Raw genomic sequence first — 25,000 nt, forward strand, 5'->3', positions numbered from 1 at the left:
AAAAGGCCAACCATATAGTTAAAAAGTATAGCCTATACAATTTATTTCATTTTGACAGCTTAAAACACTTTGCAGACGCTTGTCTCATTTTAAAGATCTTAAATGGACTTGCCACCTCCACCACTGAAACAGTTCATAGGTCGAAGGGACAGTGGTGAAAGAGGAACAAGGGCAACTACCAGAGGAGACTGTGAAGTGCCAACCAGACGTATAGTGTGTTTGGTGAAACAGTCTTCTCTGTTAGAGCCTCCCATCACTGGAACAGTCTCCTCCCATCACTGGAACAGTCTCCCCACAGAAGTAAGAGAGAGACCTCCTTAACTATTTTTGTCATCATTATTAAGCCCATATATGGGAATGCCCAGATATGGATATCCCTGATGTCATCAATATTGGCCAGCAACTCTACATCTGACCTCAAACCCTTAGATCTCCATATATGGAGCTGACCTGTTCTGACATTCCATTATGTTGATCCTTCCCCATCCATCCATCCTTCCTCTTCGATGTCTCTGATTAAGGCCCGGCCCAGCCTACGGTATACCTGTTCTGACATTCCATAATGTTGATCTGACCTCATCAAACCCTGTACACTCAAGACACGCTCCATATATGGCAGGTACAGAATTAATTTCCAAATGTTGATCTGACCCTCCGTGCCAAAGCGCCAGCGCTCGCCCAGCGGAGGTGGATGCGTGCACGTGACCTCGTGACCTAAGGGCGAGGTCACCCTTAGGCGTCTTACTGGTTTAAATACATGTTAAGTTATGGGGTTTGAGATAAACTGCTGTAATGACGTCTCAGAACAGTCGTTCCAAGCAGATAACATATTTAACAACATTCTGTATCGACATGAAGTAAACAAGGGACACAAACCATAATCAGTACATTTTGATATGAGAGAGAAAGAGAGGGGGGGGGGAGACAGGGAGAGGGAGAAGGAGAGATAGGGTGCTATCAGGACTGACGCCATTGAGGACTGATGTTTCAAAGGGACATTTTGTGGAACCAACACACAACGCAGAACCACAACCTCTCTACGACCTACATGCTTATCTCAACACACACAGACATCACTGTTTGGATTGTTCTCTCTCATCAACGCACGCACTCACGCACACACACACACACACACACACACACACACACACACACACACGCACGCACGCACGCACACACACACACACACACACACACACACACACACACACACACACACACACACACACACACACACACACACACACACAGACTGTGGCAAAACATTAGGAACAGGGGTACAGTTGCTCAAGGACGCGACGACACACATCCAGGAGGAGCTGGGGATAAAACCAGGAACCTAGAGCTTGTAACTCCAAGCTCTACCTCCTGATCCAGTCTATTACTATCCTCTCTCTCTCTCTCTCGAATAACTATTAGTTATAACTTATAAGTAGTTAATAGATCATCATTCATAAACTGTTAGATAATGAAAATGGCATGAACATGCAGGCAATATACCTGGCTGCAAGAAGAATGAACTCATGAGGTTAAGGTTGTAGCCAATTTGATGTTATTTACTATGTATTATGTCCTGGTCAAGGCCTATTCATAGTCTGGATTTTCGGTGGTGAGGTGACCACCGCTCCGGTGGTGAGGTGACCACCGGAGCTGTATTAACCCATTCTGAACGGGAACCCATTTTGGTGCTAGCGTCATGTTGTGCTTTAGCTATTGAAAAATAGCAGATCTACAAGCTCATAGCGCGCCACCGAGTGGCGCGCTACGGGCTTGTAGGTCTGCTATTTTTTGAAAAATCGAAGAACGACTGACATTTTTAGAATCTGATCTCAGGTCAGAATGGGTTAATCAGACCAGTGTGTGTCCAGTGGGAACCTCGTATGAATCTGATCTCAGGTCAGAATGGGTTAACGTGGAGTGGTGGTGAGTAAAAACAGAGAGAAGGGCTGGGGAAAGCGGTGGTTTGCTCTTCACCGCGGCTCAGTGACGTCATGTTGTAGTTCGGCGGTCTCCTCACCGCCGACAATATTAAGACTATGAATAACAGCAGGTGCACAGGTAATTAGAATGCCCCACAGGAAGTGTGACGGTTCCCTATATTGTGTGTTATATGTATATTACTCTTAGGTTGTGTGGTTTAGGTATATGTTGTGTTTACTGTTTGCCCTATAGTAACCTCTGTTCTTTGTATCCAATAGGATCGGGGAGCAGAGCTAGACATGATGATCAGCCTAAGTGGCTCGCACCTGGGCCCGGGTGTCGACGCCCTATAAAGGCCTGCTTCCCCAGATCTGTTGCTTTCATTTGCCTCCTGCACTCCACCATGCACACTTCTCAACATTTATGTTAATACATACAACACGCACACACATACATCTCACTCATGCATACACGCACTACACCACTGACTACTGATCTCCACACTTCATCTGTTCAATCATGATTTATTCCTTTACATTTACTATTTTTGTTTAGTTCATAAATTCTATTTCTTTGGTCAACTGCGTCTCCCCTGTTTTTTGTTGTGTATCTTGGCACCCCCTAGGCCAGGTACATAACAGAAGCCATACAGTTTTTCAACCGTGTCCGACTGTCCATGTTCGTTCAGTTTGAGTGTGTTTGGTTTATGTTCTCGTCACAAGTTAGAGCAGACGTAGAATACGCACATGGACAGGCTGGGTGCTGGACTAAATAAACTCGTCACAAGTTAGTTCATGTTAAATCCGTAACAAGCCCTGGCTTTTGTTTTTGCTGTCATCATCCTGCAGCAAAATACAACTTTTAAACCCCTTGATTTGACTGTCAACACTGACAAGTGTTTGTTGTTCGGCTGCCCTTTACAGGTAGAGATGGCCGTGGCCGCACGTTGCGAAGACATGGAGGTTCAAGAGTTAGGTGATACAATTATCTACTCTACGATGAATCATAATGTTGACATCAGGACTACAGAAGATGAGAATATGAGAATGTTGAGACCGCCAGACACAGCTTAGTAGAAATCAGGCATTATGACACCATCAAGGCCTGCTAAAATAGGCCTATATTTTAGTTTGTGTGCGTCCGGGTGTTTATAGGCCTACAAATGAGTTCGGGGAGAGCCTTGAACTCATGCTTCTTTCAACGCATGAGAAGGAACACATTTTATCAACTTGTCGTCCTAAAATGATGACATTACACACACCTGTTGTTCATTCGTGTTTTAATTGCGTTTCAGGTAATTCTATTAAATGACCAATGGAAACATATAGTGTCAATCCTGAGAAAATATTTATTCGTAAAATACAAAACAAGAACAAATACAAAAAAGGTAAAAGGCTAATTTATTTAAGAAGCACGGCTATACGCCGAGCCCTACTGACTCGTATACAATGTCACAGTTGGTTCGATTGATACAAAAGTATAAAACTTGTATTTGGAGCCTTTTTAAAAAGCAGGTCTGAGAACATTGACATGTGAGAGGCGCTCCCAGCTGTTCACCATCCATTTAAAAATCGGACCATTGTCACTCAAATTAACCGATCAGGAGAAACCAATCTTTATAATGACTAAGCTGTTTAAGTTGTATACAAAAGTCAAACGATACGTAATAATATAATATCGCTTGGTAACGCACAGCACACACACACACAAACACACACACACACACACACACACACACACGCACCATTTTTGGAATGAATAAAATTTGACCCTTCCAAGAAATGTTGTTCAATTAACCAAAAGATCTGTATCGGTATCTGAATCGGTCGATCACGATGACAATCAGGATGGGACAGACAGGAGATCCTCTAGTTTGTGTGTGGGAATGTTGACGATGGGACCGGAGATCCTCTAGTTTGTGTGTGGCAATGTTGAGGCTGGGACAGACAGGAGATCCTCTAGTTTGTGTGTGGGAATGTTGACGATGGGACCGGAGATCCTCTAGTTTGTGTGTGGGAATGTTGAGGCTGGGACAGACAGGAGATCCTCTAGTTTGTGTGTGGGAATGTTGAGGCTGGGACAGACAGGAGATCCTCTAGTTTGTGTGTGGGAATGTTGAGGCTGGGACAGACAGGAGATCCTCTAGTTTGTGGAATGTTGAAGTCTCACATTTACAGAGTTTACAATCAGTTGGTTAGGTTAGGTTAGTCAGGCACTAACCTATCTTCACATTGAAGGTTTTTATGTGTAAATTAATGTGAAGATTAACGTGTTCCAGGTATCACAAGGTATAGGCAATTGACAGGAACAAGTCTTTTTTTTTTTAAAGAGCTCCTCTGAGTTTAAAGCACTGGAGTGGTTATCAACCTATTCAAGCTGCGAACCCCAAAAATAATCAACCACAACCCTGAACTCCGAAAGTAATATTAAAAAAAGTATAAAGTATATTTTAACTGGGGACCCCCGGAAATAAGCCCATTTGAACTGGGGACCACCCAACACGACAAGCACATGGAATTGTAGGAGAAATAGCAGATATTCACAATATTCACAAGATGGTTTACCTCTTTCTCAGGTAATATTTGACAATTTGGCCAATGTTTGACAATTATCTATAGTGTAGCTTGTTGATTTATTTTTTATTAGTTTCTTATTTAAAAAAAGAAAATAAATTGGAAATACTCTGTATTCACTTGTACTGTTCACTGGTTTTTAAGCAATTTAAGCATTTAATTTTGTGTGGGGGGGGGGAAAGCGAGGCATTGTGAGCATGTACAGTAGATCTTCTATTTTCACAATATTTACGCGTGGAACCGAGTCAAACAAAACGTAATGCGCAGTGATGCAAATACCGGTCGCCTGCATCCTGCCCAGACTCACAAAATGTAGAAAGGACACAATCATGGTCACCCTCCAGGGGGAGCCTGGGATGCAATACTGTACTCAGACCATACTGTACTCCAACGTCTTTGAAGTATAGGTGACTCAAAATGTCGCTGGGACCCTGATCTAACAGACCATCCCTGTGGGGCCCGGGGAACCCATTACTTTGAAAAATCTATTTACATCACTGAACGCGTCAACTCAGGTTTGAGAGCCACTGCTGCAAAGCAACGCATGAAAAAATTAAATAAAAGCACTTTCGCACATGATCTTCAAAAAGGACAAAAGATTTACCATTATTAAAACATGTAAAATCAGAAAAAGGCACCGCGTGATGCAGAAGATCACCGATACTCCTCAGCTGCGTTTATAGGGACACAGGTGTATAGCATCATGTTATGCTTTAGATTTTGAAAAATAGCAGATCTACAAGCTCATAGCGCGCCACCGAGTGGCGCGCTACGAGCTTGTAGGTCTGCTATTTTTGAAAAAAAAAATTAGAATCTGATCTCAGGTCAGAATGGGTTATAATCAGACCAGTGTGTGTGTCCAGTGGAAACCTCGTATGAATCTGATCTCAGGTCAGAATGGGGTCAATTGTTGTCATCGCTGAACAGGTCACAGACGCGCAGGTGTGTCTTGTAGACGCTCAGAGCGGGATACAGCGCCTCGCTGAAGGCGTGCTTGAAGCAGTGCAGCGGCACCAGAGCGCCCCCCGGTGTCACGCTGTAGAACGACAACACGCCCTCCTCGAAGTCCAGGAACACGCCCACCGTCTGCAGCGTGTCTGCGGCCACGCCCACACTGGTGGCCATCTTGTCGTGACACGCCTCCACCTGAAACCAATCGAGACAAGGTTGCATTTGTCACACATTTGGTAGCCTGGAACTCACCTATGCTTTTTATGGCATAGGCAGCTCCCGGCAGGATCCGCCGGGAGAAACTACGCGCAGCTGCGCGACATGAGACTAATTACTTAGAGCGACAGAGAGAGAGAGGAGCGCGTGTGTGTACATGTGTATGTCAATTTTACAAAGGTGCAGACGATCAGAAATCAGCAGAGAGTGAGTATTGTTTGCGCTGCTCCATGCCGAATTGAAGTGGACTTTTTTTTTCCTCCCTGGAAATAAAAACGTCTGGGTTTCCGAGGCTACACATTTGGGACAACGGCCAACATTTTTACTAATCTCACTAAAGGTGCATAGTCACAAAGATGCTTATTTTATTTTTTTTGTAAAATAAATTTATCCCACGATTTTGTAACCCATTTTTCACCCCTGTGTCAATTATCTATTGTGATCCTGGGCTCTACACACCCTCCGCCAAACTTGGGGAGAGCAACGGACAGAGATGCTTCTCGCCGCCGCGAGCGGCAGGCGTCTCTTCTTGGTTTTTTAGCAAGGAAGCTTTGAGAAGGAAAGGAAATGGTTCACGTGACTGGACGGCGCCATGACACTTTCATGGAAGCCCAAAACTCACACCGGAAGTGCAATGAATACATGGCAGTGAATGGAGCCCCGCTGGACCAGCTCATAACAAACATTTATTTATGAACAATTGAGACCTTTGTCATATAATCGGTTCAGGAATATATAAAAGACGACACATGTCACAGGTTGTTTTCAAAATCACTTGCTTTTCGATGTGCACAGAGTGCACAGTATATCATTTTATTTGAGGATCTAAACAGCAGCATGGTACCGTTTCTGGCTTGGATGTATTGCGAGATTTGACTGACACACAGGAAACGGTGGGAAGTCTTGCGATACTTGGTACGTTCAGAAAGGTGCTTTGTGCTCATTAGATACCATACCTCTATACAATTACACAGTGTACACCTCGAAAAGCAACACAGCAGACAATAATGTGTTACATGTCTTCTGTTATTACTTTACAGAAGGTCTCAGTCATTCAGAATTAGTGTTTGTTCATGAGCTGGTCACTGGGCTCTCATTGACTCCAGTGCAATCTGCCAAACGTCCGGGTGCAGTTTGGTCTCCTATGAAAGCCTCCATGTAAGGAAAGTGTCATGGCGCAGCCCAGTCACGTGACCATTTCCTTTCCTTCTCAAAGCTTCCTTGGTTTTTAGACAACTGGTGGATGGAAATGAAAGCTCCGCCCACACTGGAACTTGACACTGGGGCAAAGAGTTTCCGGTTCTGCTACTAGCTATTTAAAAACCAGGAAGAGACTCCTACCGCTCGCAGGGCAAAGAAGCATCTTCGTAACGTGACTGTCTGGATACATGTCTAATGGACTGAAACGTTTTGTTAGGCTGTGACCTCGGGCTGGGATCCGGGACAGAAGGAACGGGATCCAACATTTGTTTAGTTATTTTATGTTTCTAATTGATCATCATCATCTTTTTTTTTAATCCGTCGTTTTCAAGCCCACAATGCGTCGCAGCGTGATGCGTTGTAAGCTTGTTGATCAGCTATTTTCAGCATGCAACTAATTGTAAAATGACTTATACTGGATCTCTTGTCCACTAGTCCCTTCCTCTAGTTTTTATTTGTTCACGAAATTGTCAGTATATTTAGTTCATCATAGCATAGTTTTGATTTAGTTTTCCATTTAGTTTTCCTCAGTGAAAAAAAAAAAGTAGCCGACGAAAAATTTTCATCTTAAGTTTTAGTCGACGAAATCGTCAGTGCACGACGTCACCCACCTTGCCTCTCTCTCTGCTCAGGCACCACGAAGACGTGTTGAAACCCAAACGGCATCCGTCCTTCTGACCTTTACGTCCCATCTGAGCCTCACACAGCCCCACCTAGTGGTGGAATAAAAAATACAGTATAAAAAGGCATGTAAACAAAGTTTAGCATTGGCGCCTCGATATATGCCACAAATGCAATTCCAATGAGAGCCACATGTTTATACTCAAAGGGGGGGGGGGAAAGCACTTTAAAAGGTGATTACTTAAAAGGGACACTTCACCCTTTTTGCAAAAGAATATATGTTAATGACGTTTAGAAGCTTTAGAACACTTTCCTGGGGGTCTTTATGTGTGTAATATGTGGTTTTAGATATTTTAGATTGTAGCAATGAGCCCAGTGTCTCTGATGTCATGGACACTGGTCTCACTACCTTCCTGGACTACAATTCCCATAATTATTTGGTGCACTGCTCCTCCTTGTGGATAGGGGGGGAGAGCTGTCTTACTGAGACAAAATGTAGTCCAGGAAGGAAGTGAGCCCAGTGTCCATGACATCAGAGACACTGGGCTCACTGCTACAATCTAAAATATCTAATATATCTAAAAACCACATATTACACACATAAAGACCCCCAGGAAAGTGTTCTAAAGCTTCTAAACGTCATTAACATATATTGTTTTGCAAAAAGGGGTGAAGTGTCCCTTTAAGTAACAGTATACATAACGTAAATAGCATAACTTCCAACCACAGGCCCCCTTTTACCTTCCAGCGGCCCTCAGCGTCCGAAGACACCCGCACCTCCCAGTAGCAGCGGCCTCCCGTCAGCGGCGAGGAGGCCAGGACCTGGGGGAAGGCGCTGAACCGAGCCCCCTGCTCCGGATAGGCCTGCTGGAGCTCGGTGTGCGTCACCGCCCGGCCGCCCGCCGACAGCAGCAGTTTGGGGTGGGCCGTGTCCACGTCTAGGACAGGAACCGTCCCGTCTGGGTCAGGAGGACACACACACGCACATATATACACATCAGTGTTGTTTTTTTGGGGCAGCAAATTGAGATTTTTAGTTTTAGTCATTAGTCTCTTGAATAGTTTTAATTTTAGTCACCTGGAATGTTTTAAAGGTATATTCAGTGATTTCACTTAATTCAAATATCACTTATTTTTTTGTTTTGTTGTGATAATCCTCTCTACTATAGAGTGTGCTGACCATATAAGGAGTTCCTCCCTGTCCCCAGTTAACCCCTGGGGGTCAAAAAACCTTAGGTTTCGTTTTTGACTCTCTATCCTGATTGGACGAAGGCTTAGGTCCCACAGCCAAAAACGAAACCTAAGGTTTTTTGAGTGAAATCACTTACTCTACCTTTAAGTGTCTAGTCTAGTTTTAGTCGACTAAATATCACGAGATTTTAGTCGGCTAAATATACAGTTGATTTATTCGAACAAAATGTATTTTGGCGGGCCTTGATGCCGTCGTAATGACCTTTTTTTTTTTTTACACTTGATGAAAATAGCTGATCTACAAGCTCACAACGCATTGTGAGCTTGTAGATCAGCTATTTTCAGCATGCAACTAATTGTAAAAATGACTTATACTGGATCTCGTGTCCACTATAGTCCCTTCCTAACATTTTAGTTAAGTTTTTATTTATTGACGAAATTGTCAGTATATTTAGTCTTAGTCTTAGTCATCATAGCTTAGTATTTATTTAGTTTCCATTTAGTTTTCGTCAGTGAAAAAAAAAATGTTGTCAACACTGAAATCAACACTGATACACACGCACAAATGCGCGTGTGCACACACACACACACACACACACACACACACACACACACACACACACACACACACACACACACACACACACACACACACACACACACACACACACACACACACACACACACACACACACACACACACACACACACACACACACACACACACACACACACACACACACACACACACACACACACACACACACACACACACACACACACACACACACACACACTTCTTCAGATGAGTCTGCAGTTCTAACTTGGGAGCCAGAAGGGCATAACAGGGAGAAGAGGGACTTTATTATTATTATGATAATTCTAATTATCAAAACAAATAGATGCTACTCACACAGCAGCCTGTAGGGGTCCCTGTCGGGCAGGGAAATGACCACGTTGTCCAGTCTCTTCTCTGTCCATTTCTGCAGGCAGGAGAGACGAGCCGTGTCCACCTCTGGAGCCTGAGAGACACTGTCCACCCCACTGTCCACCATGTCACTGAGTCTACAGAGACACACACACACACACACTGAGACACTGTCCACCATGTCACTGAGTCTACAGAGACACACACACACACACACACTGAGACACTGTCCACCATGTCACTGAGTCTACAGAGACACACACACACACACACTGAGACACTGTCCACCCCACTGTCCACCATGTCACTGAGTCTACAGAGACACACACACACACTGAGACACTGTCCACCCCACTGTCCACCATGTCACTGAGTCTACAGAGACATACACACACACTGAGACACTGTCCACCCCACTGTCCACCATGTCACTGAGTCTACAGAGACACACACACACACACACACACACTGAGACACTGTCCACCCCACTGTCCACCATGTCACTGAGTCTATAGAGACATACACACACACTGAGACACTGTCCACCCCACTGTCCACCATGTCACTGAGTCTACAGAGACATACACACACACTGAGACACTGTCCACCCCACTGTCCACCATGTCACTGAGTCTATAGAGACATACACACACTGAGACACTGTCCACCCCACTGTCCACCATGTCACTGAGTCTACAGAGACATACACACACACTGAGACACTGTCCACCCCACTGTCCACCATGTCACTGAGTCTACAGAGACACACACACACTGAGACACTGTCCACCCCACTGTCCACCATGTCACTGAGTCTACAGAGACATACACACACACTGAGACACTGTCCACCCCACTGTCCACCATGTCACTGAGTCTACAGAGACATACACACACTGAGACACTGTCCACCCCACTGTCCACCATGTCACTGAGTCTACAGAGACATACACACACACACACACACTGAGACACTGTCCACCCCACTGTCCACCATGTCACTGAGTCTACAGAGACATACACACACACTGAGACACTGTCCACCCCACTGTCCACCATGTCACTGAGTCTACAGAGACATACACACACACACACACACTGAGACACTGTCCACCCCACTGTCCACCATGTCACTGAGTCTACAGAGACATACACACACACTGAGACACTGTCCACCCCACTGTCCACCATGTCACTGAGTCTACAGAGACATACACACACACTGAGACACTGTCCACCCCACTGTCCACCATGTCACTGAGTCTATAGAGACATACACACACTGAGACACTGTCCACCCCACTGTCCACCATGTCACTGAGTCTACAGAGACATACACACACACTGAGACACTGTCCACCCCACTGTCCACCATGTCACTGAGTCTACAGAGACACACACACACTGAGACACTGTCCACCCCACTGTCCACCATGTCACTGAGTCTACAGAGACACATACACACACACTGTCTCCTCACTACTGTCCCCCATGTTTTGGTAGTAGTTTGAGGGGCATTTAAAGGAGGTTTAAAAATACTGCGGTGGCAACACCAATTAATGGCTGCCACTCGGGAACGCTCGGCTCCGAAGTGAACGCCGTCCCAATTCACAGGCAGCCGCAGAACGCGTGCCCCGACCTGCCCTAGAGACACTGTCCACCATGTCACTGTCCAGTGTCCACCATGGCCCTGAGTCTAGAGACACACATACACACACTGAGACACTGTCCACCATGTCACTGAGTCTAGAAGAGACACACGACATACACGTCACGTCACAGAAACAGATTCTATCCTCGGGGTGTAAAATAGAGCGCTGTGCGCTGAAATGATAAATCCCCACTGGTTTATTGACACACATACTGTACAGATAGGCTGTTTGGAACGATAATTAAAATGGAATTGAAAATAGAAGTGACTTACATTTGGGCCACCTTGCTGTATTCCTGTGATCAGACAGAAGAAGAAGGAGAAGAAGAGATGTTTGAAGCAGTGTGAGCTTGTAGATCTGGTATTTTTTGGTTAAGATATTTGGTGTAGATGGGAAGAGTGGTAGGGTTTAAGTGGTTAAATCAAATGTCCCTTTTTTTTCAACACTGATAGCTGTATCATTATTCATTTAGAGTTAGACTATTGAACCTCTATTTGTGAAATATAATAAAAATAAAAGTTACCATTTGATTTAGATTCTTATTAAGAAATCGGGGCGGCCTCACTAACTAATTAGCCCTTCACTAAGTCCCTCCCCAACCCATCCTTGTCCAATAGGCACATTAGCAGCGAAGAAAGCTTGACCTGCATAGCAACTGTTGCTAAACTATTTGGATTGGCAGTGGCTTTTTGGGGTGGGATTTAGTGAAGGGCTAATCGTCTCTGTCGGGGGGAAAATCTCATACGTCCAAACCTTTCCGTATTCAAATTCCAAAAGCATCAAAAGTAGCATATCGAGTCTGTCGACAAGCCCGCAACGCGTCGCTTTGTGCTGCGTTCGAGCTTTTGTGTGACAACGTAGTATGAATCAATTAGGACGTTAATTTAAGAAGAAAGAAAAAGTTATAAATGGAGATAAGCAGTGTTGTTTTTGGCAGCAAATGTATATTTTAGTTTCAGTCATAGGGCTCCATTTTCATCACCGCTAAACCCCTTATCCCTAAACTTCTTTGCTTTTTACAAAACTATTTTGCAAAACATTTTTGAATATTTAAAAGGGCCAGTCTACAAGCTCACAACGTGTCAATGTAGATTGGCTAGTTGAACTATTCAAAAATGTTTTTCAAAATAGTAAAAAAAAAAGGCAAAGTTTAGGGATAAGGGCTTTAGTGGTGACGAAAATGGAGCCCATAGTCTCTTGAATAGTTTTCAATTAGTTTTAGTCACATTCTAGACTAAATATCATAAGATTTTAGTCGACTAAATCTACAGTTGATTTAGTCGAACAAAATGTCATCATCATCATCTTCACCATGATGAAGGCCTGCTCCTGCAGCCTCTGCTCCCCCTTGGCGTCGGCCAGCGTCTCCAGCGAGTGGAGCCCCCGCTGGACGGAGGCCAGGCTGCTCTGGAAGGAGCACAGCGCCTCCTCCAGGCCGCCCACGCAGCGGCGCTCCTCGCGCTCCACGCACTGCAGTGCCGTGCTCTCCTCCTGCTCCAGGGCCTCCCGCATGGCCACGTACTGCTGGGAGACGTCGGCGCGCGCCGTCTGTAAGAGGGTCTGGGGTGGAAGACCGGTGGGGGGGGGGGGGGGGGGAGTTGTTATAGTTTAACCCACTTTAAAGGGATTGTGACATTAAAAAAAAGGTTTTGGAATTGTTCTTATTTTTTTTTAAGGTTTTCTAAGCTCAAAAAAGCACCCAAAAAACCTGAACTTTTAACATTCAGTAGACTTTCTGTGGTTTTCTGGCTCAAACAGGTGCTCTGATTTTCTGCCTGCAAATCCCATATATGTCAATGGGATTTGCCAGCAGATGTCACTGTTTTCACTGTTGTTCATTGTAGCTCAAAAGGCTTTCAAACCCCAAAGAAAACTCCAGACCGCAGAAAATCCACTGAATGTTCAAAGCTCAGGATTTTTGGGGTGTAATTGAGGTCATAAAACCTAAAAATAAATAAAAATAAATGTCATAAAACCTTTAAGTTTAGACCATGAGGACGATTCTACAAATGCCTTCTGAAATCATGACAGTTTTCTGAATAACCCCATGTTTCTATGTCAGTCGTTCTCAAACATTTTCATGTCAAGGACCCCCAAAAATATATGTAATTGGCCGCCGACCCCCATCTGAAAATATGTAGTTCCAGGGACCCCCCCCAGAAGCAAAGATTTGAGTTAAAATGTTCACTCTGTAATAATATATTAAAACTTTTGAGGCACCTTTTCACGATTTTTCAAAAATAGCAGACCTACAAGCTCATAGCGCGGCACTCGGTGCTGCGCTATGAACTGCTATTTTTCAATAGCTAAAGTATAACATAATGTTTAAAAACACCAAAAGGGCGTTAGGTATAGTTTTACTGAGGTTAATTAAGGTTAGGGTTTGGTTTAGGCTGTCAATCACAGCAACTGGCCAAACACAGCGTGTCCTTGCACAACCCGTGTAGGCTTTGGTGTGACGCGTCAGGAAGTGGCGCGTGGCTAAGTGGCAAACAGCTGTTCCTGATAGCCTACATCACTAGCACAAGCATTACTTAGACCTGAGGAGGACGATTCTTAAAAATGTCTTCTAACAGTTTTCTGAAATACCCATGTTTCTATATCAGTGGTGCTCAATATTTCATGTCAAGAACCCCAGAAAATTATATGTAATTGGCCGCCGACCCTTATCTGAAAATATGTAGTTCCAGGGACCCTCCAGACGCAAAGATTTGAGTTAAAAACGTTCCCTCTGAAAGAATATATATTCAAAGATTTGCGCCACATTTTTACAATTTTTCAAAAAAAGTATGAGCTTGTAGATCTGCTATTTTTCAATAGCTAAAGTGTAACATAATGCTTAAAACACCAAAAGGGGTTCCCGCCCAGAATGGGTCGAACACATCCATATTCACGAGATCACAGCCATTTACTGTAAAAAAAAAAAAAGAAAATCCTGTGACAAATAATTAATTTTGACAGAAATCCATCTGTAGAAAAAGAGCTCTGACTGCTACCAATAGGCATACAGACATCACGTGCCGACACATCATGTGTGGAACTTTGGATGCGTTGTCAGCTTCTATATCCCTTTTTATTTTAGTGCAGAGCAAAAAACAGGAGGTGGCCTTAGTACAGAGCCCTGGGGGACTTTGGGTCAGCTAATGAGGTGGTTAAGTAACAATAGTGTACAGCTGGTTTGTGTGTACCTGGTACTGTTGTTTCTGGTGTGCGAGTTGAGTCACTCTGTTGACCAGCGTCTGTTCATTCTCCTGAAGGTGTTTGATGTCATCCTTCAATGTGACCTGATGTAAACAAAACAACAGTATACGTCACACACACACGCACACGCACGCACGCACACACACACACACACACACACACACACGCACGCACACACATTTTGAAGCAGAAACAAGCAGAAACCACAACAAACGCTGCACTAGAGAGGAACTTGTGTGAAAGCGGAATGAAAAGAAGCATGAGGTCAGTCCGCTGCCCCCCCCCCCCCCCCCCAGGTTGGCAGAGGAAGTGTAGCGCCCAGGATTACATTAGATAATTGACACTAGGGCATTCACTTCTAGTCATTTTTACTAGTTGCCTAGTCGACTAGTTGTTTAACTACCCATTGTGTAAAAAAATAATAATAATAAAAAATAATTTGTAAAATAAACATTTGTACATTTAAAAACTGTGTGCATTGGTGACTATACCTATAATCTACCTGATTTTGAGGCCTACAAAATAAAAAATAAATAAAAAAAGTATTTTTTTCTTCTTAGTACCAACAAGGTCGAGTAGTGGATTCACTAGTAGACTAGTTGAATAGTTGACTAGTTGGTTAATGCTCTAATTAGCCTGGAACTTACCTATGCTTTTTATGGCATAGGCAGCTCCCGGCCGGATCCGCCGGGAGAAACTATGCGCAGCTGCGCGACATGAGACTAATTACTTAGAGCGACAGAGAGAGAGGAGTGTGTGTGTGTATATGTGTGCGTCAATTTAACAAAGGTGCAGACAATCAGAAATCAAAAATGTCAAATTGAAGTGGACTCAAACCCAGACTTTTTTTTCTCCCTGGAAATAAAAACGTATGGGTTTCCGAGGCTATGCCCTAATTGACACTGGGTGAAAAAAAAAGCGTTACAAAATCGTGGGCCAAAAAAAAAGCAGCAGGAGTGAGACAGACGGAACAGAACGCGTGTCGTGTCGTCGTCGTGGTGTGTGTGCGACCCTCACCCTCAGCTCCCTCTCGGCCTCCTAATTGCCCTAATTGACAGCAGCAGTGAGACAGAACAGAACAGAACAGAACACGTGTCGTGGTGTGAGCGACCCTCACCCTCAGCTCCCTCTCGGCCTCGCGGATGCTGATGCAGGCGTGGCCCCGGTGCGTGCCGATCACCGTGCACACGGTGCACACGCACGCGGCGCACGGCCGGCAGTAGATGCGGTTCATCTCCTGGTGCTCGGCGCAGCGCCAGGGCGCCGTGTCCTCCACGGGAGGCACCAGCGTGTGGCTCTGGAACACGGGGCTGTCCAGGTGGGGCCGCAGGTGCTCCGGGCACATGGAGGCCCCGCACACCAGGCAGGTCTTCACCGCACACTGCTGCCTGGAACTAGGGTTTAATGCATTAATATATTACACCAGGCAGGTCTTCACCGCACACTGCTGCCTGGAACTGTGGGTTTAATGCATTAATATATTATTATTAACCCATTTTGGGGGGGGCGGGGAACCTTCCTTTTGGTGTTTTATAGCATTATGTTATACTTTATAGCTATTGAAAAATAGCGGATCTACAAGCTCATAGGGTGGGTGCCGCGCTACGAGCTTGTAGGTATGCTATTTTTGAATAATCGCGAAGATTGTGGCGCAAATCTTTGAATATATATTGTTTCAGAGCGAAGGTTTTTTAACTCAAATCTTTGCTTTGCAAACCACGCCTACTATATTTAGGAGACCATTTTGTAGCCTTTGTGTACCATTTTGCGTCTTAAGTGGCTCCAATGAAGTTGGCCCATCTTCATATAGTACATAAACCATCTTATATATGACCCAGCCAGGGGATCGAAGCCCCGACCTCCCAGTTTCAGGGCGGAGACTCTAACCACAAGGCCACCGTCTGTCTGGTCACCTCCTCGTTTATATTTTGCGGAAACAACGCAAACATAGCTCTTCTAACCTGGGACAGTAGTGGCACATCACGGTCATGTCGGAGCCGCCCCCCCGGTGGGCCAGGGTGATGCGTTGAGGGGAGGAGGACGAGGAGGGGGCCGGCGTGGCCGTAGGACGTTTGGCGAGCAGGCCGCCGGGAGACAAGCTGAGACGAAGAACAGGAGGAGAAGCAGGCTGGTGGGTGGAGCGGCTCGGGGTGGACGGAGGGGACATTCCTGGAGAGCCTCTGGTGGAGCGCGTGGGAGAGGAGGACGCGTCGCACATGTCCACCTCGCTAGAGCCACCTGCGGCGATTAAAAGCACAAACAGCACACACACACACACACACACACACACACACACACACACACGTTTATTGATTTGAAACTTCACTAGAGGATATACTCTCTTGAGTTGCAGCAACTCATTTTCAAGGCTGTCCTCAAATGAGTCCTGCACCCCAGGTGTTTCCCATTTTCATCAGCCGTGAGTAAATATCCCTTTATTTTTCTCTTTCTACAAGTTTTTAGTTATTATTATTTGACAAAAATGTTAAAAAAAAAATTAAAAAAAAAAAGAAGAGAAAAAAAACACTGCTCATCTGCTGAAGAAACTTAAGTGAGGTGCTGGAGTCACAAAAGTATACTGAAGAAAAAATAAAGTGAGGCTCCGCACACTCAAATCTGTGCACAATCAAAGGATTAATTTGCAAGCTTTCGGTTTACTGACCTTCTTCAGGCATCATAATAACAGGCAGTTATTATTATTTAAAAAGATTTTCAAAATTATTGTTTGTTTAGATGAATTAAAAACGAATTCAAACAATTGTATTAAAAAAAGGAGGAAATAAATCAAATAATTCTATACAGTTTAATAATAAACTTTAAAGAAGTAGTGAAAATAGCAGATCTACAAGCTCACATCACAACGTGTTGTGAGCTTGTAGAACTGATATTTTCGTTTGGGGTCCTGGCCAGGGAAACTTTCTCTTATATGGGTCTCTCGAGCTGAAAGGTTTCTAATATTTAATTATCAGACCATTTTTTCTCTGGTCGGATAAAAAAAAATCTCTATTCTTCTTCCCTGTCCTGAAAACTACAAATGATGTTTGTAGGAACAAATAAACCTGTATGACCATTTAAAACCCTCTCGTAAAATAAAATACTATTTCTGCAGTCAAAAAATGCATTTCAGCATTTGACTTTATCGGCCACATGGTGGCAGCAGAGCAGCAGGGTGTGTTGGCCTCTATGGAAAGGACTGAACTTGAATCCACAAGTTCTCAAGGTGGGGTCCATATTGACCCTTACAGGTCTACAACTTTGAGAGTGTACACATGGAACCAAATGGACACTTACAGGTCTGTAACTCTGAGTGTACACATGGAACCACCTGGACAACTTTGAGAGTGTACACAGACCCTTACAGGTCTGTAATTCTGAAAGTGTCCAAATGGGAAAGTACAAATGGACCCTTCCAGGTCTGTAAGTCTGAGAGTGTACACATGGAACCAAATGGATCATGTAGAATCATATGTGTACGCTGTCAAGGTGTGTTCCCACAACACTGATACAGAGTCATTGTAAAGATGTCACATTGGCTCGGCGTTGCGTTGCGTTGCATTGCATTGCATTGAGCGGCGCAAACATGGGGACACCAACGAAGGGCTTCAGGGTCTTCACTCCAACTGGACTCTATTGCTAGTTTGACCACTTCAAATAGTCTTTCATCTCAAAATAACTAATAACTGAAAATAGCTTGTTGTACTGTAGGTCCGCAGATGATTTTGCTTAATGTACAACATTGTTTTCTCACCTTGGCTGGTAAACAAACTAACAAGCGTATACACTAGGGCAATGGCATCTGCAAATTTCTAATGTAACAATGTGACAATTTAAGGACTTTTAAGACATACCTCTAAAATAAAAATCACACCCTTGTGTGACGGCGCTTGTGTGACGGCGCTAATATATTAAAGTCTAACTCGTGTTGATTAGGTGATGTAATGGTGATGTAAAACAAACGGTGCCAACACAAACATTAAATGCCATTAACAATAAAGAGACAATATGACGTAATGAGGCACATTATGATGTAAATATTCCCTCCATTGTCAATGGCATTTACAAAACAAACATGGGCTAAACAGGGGCTAGTGCCCCTCAAAGAATACCGGTAAGCAAATAAACTAACATTGGCCAAATATTACCTAAGAAAGAGGCAACATAATGAAAATAGCTGATCTACAAGCTCACAACGGCTCGTAGTTCGGCTATTTTCACAATATTAATCTGTGGAAACGAGTCAAACTAAATGTAATGGCCTCAACTCCTAATAATTCCAAGTGTTTGTCAGGGTAATAGGGGGCCGTTCCCCCGATCAAATATGATCATTTTGCGCGGCTTTGGCCCGGAAAAGGTTCAAGATCTTTCGCACAACAAAATGAGGAACATTCAAAACATTCAGAGAATGACCGACCTGACTGCTCAGCAGCTCGCGGTTGAGGTTGGACCTTCGGGTGGGTGTCTGAGTCGGAGTCGCCGTGTGCAACGTTGTTCAATAGTTCTACATCGTCATCACAGCCAGAGTCAGAGGAAGACCTGGTCCCACCAGCACCACCACCACCACCATCATCCCCATCATCTTCACTGTCAAGGATCTCGACAGGTTCTTCTTGTTTCACTGTCCTGGACGGCGGGTCAACGTCAGCAGCTGATTGGCTGTTGGGTAGACATTAAATCAGGCCCACTTGTTCAGAGTGACTTGTGAGATCAGAGTTAATAATGAACTCTAGTCAATAAACAAGGTGATTAGTCACATAGAGTAGAGTGCTGCAGAGTGAGCAATGTGTGTGCCTCGAAGAAACTATAGGATACTATTGTAAACAATGAACCGCAGCATATGTTTGAACAGAGATGAGCGCTCGGTCACAAATACTGCATTAGAATTACTACCACTTTAACAAACAGGCCAGTTGGTTTTGCACAGTTAGTCCAGGCAATCTAGCCCATTCTAGACCCAAGAGTCAGACTAATTAAAATAGATTTTTTTTCCAACAGATATCGAAAGTCTGATCAGTGTGTTTGATATCATTAACAAACAACAATGTAAATATTATACATTTTGGGGAAAAGTAATTTTCCTGATATGCAAATGTGGGCATATTCAATATATATTAAGCTAATTTGCATATTCAAATTAAGTTTCAGAGAAACTTGTAATACAAAAAAGTTTAGTTTTCATGTTGTGGGAGGTCAGGTGGGAAATAGGACTCAGAGTGCAGTATCAGGAGTTAGACACACGATGGCGCCCCTTGCTTTATTTCTCCAAACAAAGTCAATTTCACAGCAGAACTCAAACAGTTACTATTCTTTGCATGAGGTCCCGGGTCCGAGGCGGGAGTCGTCACTGCAGAGGATGAGAGGGGTCGTTAGCATACGGTCAGAGCACAAGGTCAGTACAGGGTTGGGGCCTGAGACTCCCGGTCTAGGCAATCTACCAACTAGACATTTCTATAACTCTTTCTCTTCTTCTTTTCCAGGTTCCAGAGGAGGCCAGGAGGCTCCCCCGGAGGTAGGTAAGGTGGTACGTAGCTTTCTCTATCCACAGGGCACGGAAGAGTATTTTAGAGTAGAAGTACTTGGATACGGGGTCGTGAGTAATCAGAGTAAAAGTACTTGGTATGGTACCGGGTGAGTATGGTACCTAGGGCCCCTTAGGCTCGGCCAACAGGAAGATACACAAGTATTTATGCTCTTATTTCTCTCTATATACTGGATGGCCGTGTCGGTACGACAACGGCAGTCAGGGGGTTAACAGAAAGTGAGCGCTCTAGTTTCTAACGGTATTCTTTCACCGGTGTATGGCGGGCTCTCGCCAACTTAAAGTCTCTTCAAAAGGGTGAACTGAACATAACATGGGCCTGTTGTCTTCGTTCACAGGATTGACGCGACACTTTATCTAGAGCCTGCTAGCTTCCATCAATATCTACGGGGTTTATCTTCATTCAACAATCTTCAGGGTACAACACCACGGTGACTCTCTTAATTCACAGTCTTCATTAAGCATCAACAGGGTGACTTCCTTCATTCACAATCTTCGTTATTATCCTTAGCTGCTCATGCCACTATGAGTGCCTCTTCTTAATAACACGGGTGATAGATATAGAACGGTTAGTCTTACTGCGACCTTATGGAGATGTGAGCGGCCGTTTCACGCGAGGGCCCCGTCTTCTCCTGCTCGTCCCCGATACGAGCCAGGTGGGTCTCCAGCATGTGTGCGGCTCTCCAGTGTGTACTTGTCTATGGGGGGCACACGCTCCTGTGTGTGCTTCCAGCCCCACTCCTACAAGCCTGATGATGCGGAAATACAAGAGTGCATTGAGTGGTGGTACAAGCGATCAAACAATGTGCATAGTTACAATTTACAATTTAGGCATTTAGCAGACGCTCTTAATCCAGAGCGACTTACATTAAGCAAGAACAAAAAGCATGGGGAATACATTACATAAAAACATTTATCATGAAACATGCGTAAGCTAAGAAAGTAACAGTGGAATATCTATAATGAAACTATACATATAAGCTATACATCTATACTACTATGATATACATTATGTACTATGACGTGCTATGACTACATACAATGCACTTATGCTGTTTACATAACATGCTATAAGTCTGTATCAAATGCTATCTAAGTCTACAGAATTGCTATCTAAGGGGGTGGGGTAAGTGCTATGGGCCATGATGGAGTCTGAAAAGGTGGGTTTTCAAACTACGGCGGAAGATTGGGAGTGATGCTGCAGTTCATAGTTCATACGGGAGGGTCCATAAGTGAGAGAAGTGTGGACTTACCATCCAACGCCAAGTGGACGGCATACATGCTGCCTGCGCGTCCTGGTGTGTGTAGCAGCGATCTGATACTGCTAGGCGGCGTGCGGGTCGTTTATAAAGGGTGCGGCTGACAGGTTGCGGCTGCCGTTAATTGCTAACACGGCTGCATTAGACGCAGCTGACTTAGGATTGCTCTGGGATAGTAGACGGCGTCTATGACACGGCCGTGGGCGTGCCGCGCCGGGGCTTGCCTGGTTGCCATAGTGACGCGCCCCTCCCACTGTGGCGAGACCTGACACACTCCACAATGTTAAGATTCATTGTGGAAAGTTTCATTGTGATAGGACAAAAGAAATAAAAATCCCATTAGGGTGTTTAGTTTTCTCGAGGTATTGGCACACATCTTGAATTGATGAGAATTAAACATATTTCCGCATCTAGGATTTCTTGGGACTTTTAGTATGTTGTTCTAGACACCTCATAGAGATGATCTATGGTGAAAAAAAGTGCACTGCAGCAAATTAAGTGTTCTTGAGACTTATTATTGTGTGGATTTTTTTTTTTTTATCAGTGTGAGAGTAAAGCACAGCTGACAGACAGTGCAGCTGACAGACAGCGCAGTTGACAGACAGTGCAGCTGACAGACAGTGCAGCTGACAGACAGTGCAGCTGACAGACAGTGCAGCTGACAGACAGCGCAGCTGACAGACAGTGCAGCTGGAAGACAGTGCAGCTGACAGACAGCGCAGCTGACAGACCGTGCAGCTGACAGACCGTGCAGCTGACAGACCGTGCAGCTGACAGACTGACAGCACCAGTGAAAGCAGCCCACGGCACGCTATAGAAAAGGTGTCGGGCTTCGGGCCGGCCTGTAAACAGCTGTGCCATATCGGGCTGTAGCGGGCCTGGGCTGAGTGGTGACTATAGGTAGTCTGAAGAGGTGAGTGCTACGTAGGTGGTGAGGCAGAGTGTGTAGAGGTGAGTGCTAGGTGGTGAGGCCGAGTGTGTAGAGGTGAGTGCTAGGGGGTGAGGCCGAATGTGTAGAGTTGAGTGCTAGGTGGTGAGGCAGTGTGTGAAGAGGTTCGTGCTAGGTGGTGAGATAGAATATGAAGAGGTGAGTGCTAGGGTGGTGAGGTGGATTCTCACCTCAAAGTGGTGGTAGTGGGAGTGGGAGGAGCATCTCCGGCGGTGGGTGACGATGTCATTGGCTCCTGGAGGTCAGGTGACTGGCCGGGGGCGGGGCGCTTGGCGTCAGGAGGTTGCTCTGGAACAGCCGAACTGGACTTCCTCTTCCCCAGGAGGGAGGATGTTCCCATACTCCAACCTGATTGGTTAAAAAAATTAAATAAAAAACAAAAACACTTACATTTGTTTTTGGGCTATTGTCAGTTGTGGACAGCATAGATATTTAAAAAAAGAGATGCCTCATTGGCTGCTGCAGTTCGTTGGAGCCAGGTACACTGCTGCCGGAAGAGTGGACGGCACACTTACATCACGCTGCCGCTCAAGTGACTACTGGCCAATCACAGCGCATCTTTTCCGGGACTTGTCAGACCAGGACATGCGCTCTGTGACGCACGCGGGGCTTCGCAAGGAATCTCGGGAATATTTTGCCCTCCCTTGATCATATACGCTCTAGAGCCGAAAGGGGCGTCTACCTTTATACTGTATGTCTATGGTGGACAGTAGGCTACTCAACATAGACATATAAAGGCCTGTTCCGTCTCTGGGGGGCGTCTGTATCTCAACGGAAGGCAACATGGAGGCGATGGCGATGCATGATTGCATTGCAGTATTGTTTTTGGCAGCAAATTTGGATTTTAGTTTTAGTCATAGTCCCTTGAATAGTTTTCATTTAGTTTTTTATTCACATTTAGGTCGACGACTAAATGTCATAAGATTTCAGTTGACTAAATCTACAGTTGATTTGGTCGACTAAAATGTATTTTGATGCCGTCGTAATGATTTTAAACTTGCTGAAAATAGCCGATCTACAAGCTCACAGCGCATACTTGAGTCAAAGTATGAAGTAATTCACCACTACAAGGGAATGGACAACTTCACCAATTTCCAACCTACTGTATCTTCATAGTATTGGTCATAACTAATGTTCATTATATGCCACAATTTGTGTCTATATCACTCTGTGTCTCAGAGGACTATGGACAGAACTCTATAATACCATGCAGTGACATCATCTGTAGCAGATATACAAGCTCACAGCATGTCAACTTTGTGCCGCACTGCAAGCTTGTACATCTGCTATTTTTGAAAGTGTGAAAAAAAAATTGCATTTTTTTTTTAAACCAAATCTTATCTTCTGGGGGTCCCTGGCACAAAACATTTCCATTCCGCATTTGTAGAATCGGCTATAGTCTTGTAATGACTAATATTAGGAGACGGAGTTAGGACAGGTTTGCTTGAACCGTTGCATAGTTGCTGTCGGGCAGAAACCTAAATTATGCCAGTCTTATACTGTATGTGCATTTTATTGTACATAATATACATATAGGCCTATGCTGATCTATTACTATTACTGCTAGTATGAAACTACAGTTTTGCTCCTTTTTATGTATTTGTATAGCTTTCTTTCCTTATTAGTTTTTTAATTATTATTAATATTATTATTACCGGTATTATTATTATTATTAGTAGTATTATTAATACCATTAAAATACAACCTTAAACGTTACGTATGTGTAGCTATAAATTATAATGTAGGGGGGTCGGTCTACTCTACTGTGTGGAAAGCCTGGAGATTTCACAGTGCTCACATCCGGGTCTAGATTTGACCCGTTTGTGTGCAAGGCAAGCAGATTAGAGTCAACACAATAACTATCGTTATCGTTGAAATGAGGAGAACACACTGTACAGTACAATACAGTAATATTGCGTGTGACAGTTACAGTATAGGAGATACAGTAATATTGCGTGTGACAGTTACAGTATAGGAGAACTCCGAGAGAAGAACACCACAGAGGAGCTAGCCTAGATGCTAACAATGTAGCCCTGGCTAACGCACTGACCTCCATATTAGACAGCTACATTCATGCAAGAGAGTAAAGTCCAAAGTACCTGTCATTGCATTTAAACCACGATCATCTACATTCTAAAACATATATCGCAAAGTGTGTTCTCTTCTAATAGGCCAGTGGTTCTTAGCCTTGGACCAAAAGACTGTATTTGTAATACATGCAGTCTGACTTTAGCTTGCATATAGTTTCATATCTGTCCAAATCGATAAAATACATAGTCTTGATCCAATGTTCTCAAAGTGGGGCACAGGGGGACTCTCTCATGGTTCTAAATTACACAGCTCAGCCCTCAGCTAGCCCCACAAGTCAGAACCCAATGGTACTGAAGTTTCTGACATTTTTGAGACCCATGCAGTTACGGTTCGGATTGGGCTGACCCAGGGGGTTCCGAGAGGGGCTATAGCCCTCAGCATGATCACAGCTGTTTAAAAGGGCAGGACGTGCCACTAAAACACTGAATTATTTTGCCGATTTTAGGCTACAGTATAAAACTTATAATAACACAAATCTAAAAATCCAGATATGGTTTACATTAATTAAAGAGTCTGCCCGTGTATGGTGGTGATGGAGTAGGGTCCGTTTATTTGTACACTAGATTAGACTGTTTGATTGAAAACAACCATCCACTGTCATGTTAAATGACTGTCTATCAATAAAAAACTTTTTTCTTTTACCCTGGCGGTTGGCTGCTGCTGCTGCGGCTGCTGCTGTTGCAGACAAGCCGCTATTAGGGATCGGGGTCTG

At 44.3% G+C, this 25,000-nt stretch overlaps 1 protein-coding gene across 3 annotated transcripts in view; it reads right to left on the minus strand.

Moving 5' to 3' along the window:
- LOC308314194 (E3 ubiquitin-protein ligase TRIM21) overlaps positions 1-25,000 on the minus strand; it is a 132,965-nt gene that overhangs the window by 107,652 nt on the left and 313 nt on the right. Inside the window, exons 1-13 of one of the 3 annotated variants that reach the window (XR_013963946.1) lie at positions 24,931-25,000; positions 22,368-22,545; positions 18,865-19,106; positions 16,415-16,691; positions 15,571-15,847; positions 14,441-14,536; positions 12,564-12,812; positions 11,525-11,547; positions 9,586-9,737; positions 8,223-8,440; positions 7,472-7,573; positions 4,924-5,639; positions 3,183-4,887 (exon numbers count right to left, since the gene is read on the minus strand). The exon at positions 24,931-25,000 is cut by the window's right edge and continues 313 nt beyond it. Coding sequence is in view for 2 of the 3 variants with exons in the window: in XM_080761672.1 (XP_080617798.1) it covers positions 5,397-5,639; positions 7,472-7,573; positions 8,223-8,440; positions 9,586-9,737; positions 11,525-11,547; positions 12,564-12,812; positions 14,441-14,536; positions 15,571-15,847; positions 16,415-16,691; positions 18,865-19,106; positions 22,368-22,545; positions 24,931-25,000 (2,127 nt within the window). In the remaining variant the exon portion in view is untranslated. Of the gene's footprint in view, positions 1-3,182; positions 5,640-7,471; positions 7,574-8,222; positions 8,441-9,585; positions 9,738-11,524; positions 11,548-12,563; positions 12,813-14,440; positions 14,537-15,570; positions 15,848-16,414; positions 16,692-18,864; positions 19,107-22,367; positions 22,546-24,930 lie in introns of those variants that run through there. The other 2 variants (XM_080761672.1, XM_080761671.1) reach the window with 2 other exon arrangements.

The sequence above is a fragment of the Protomyctophum bolini genome (assembly GCF_963924005.1).
Source record: "Protomyctophum bolini genome assembly, chromosome: 4".
NCBI lineage: Eukaryota > Metazoa > Chordata > Actinopteri > Myctophiformes > Myctophidae > Protomyctophum > Protomyctophum bolini.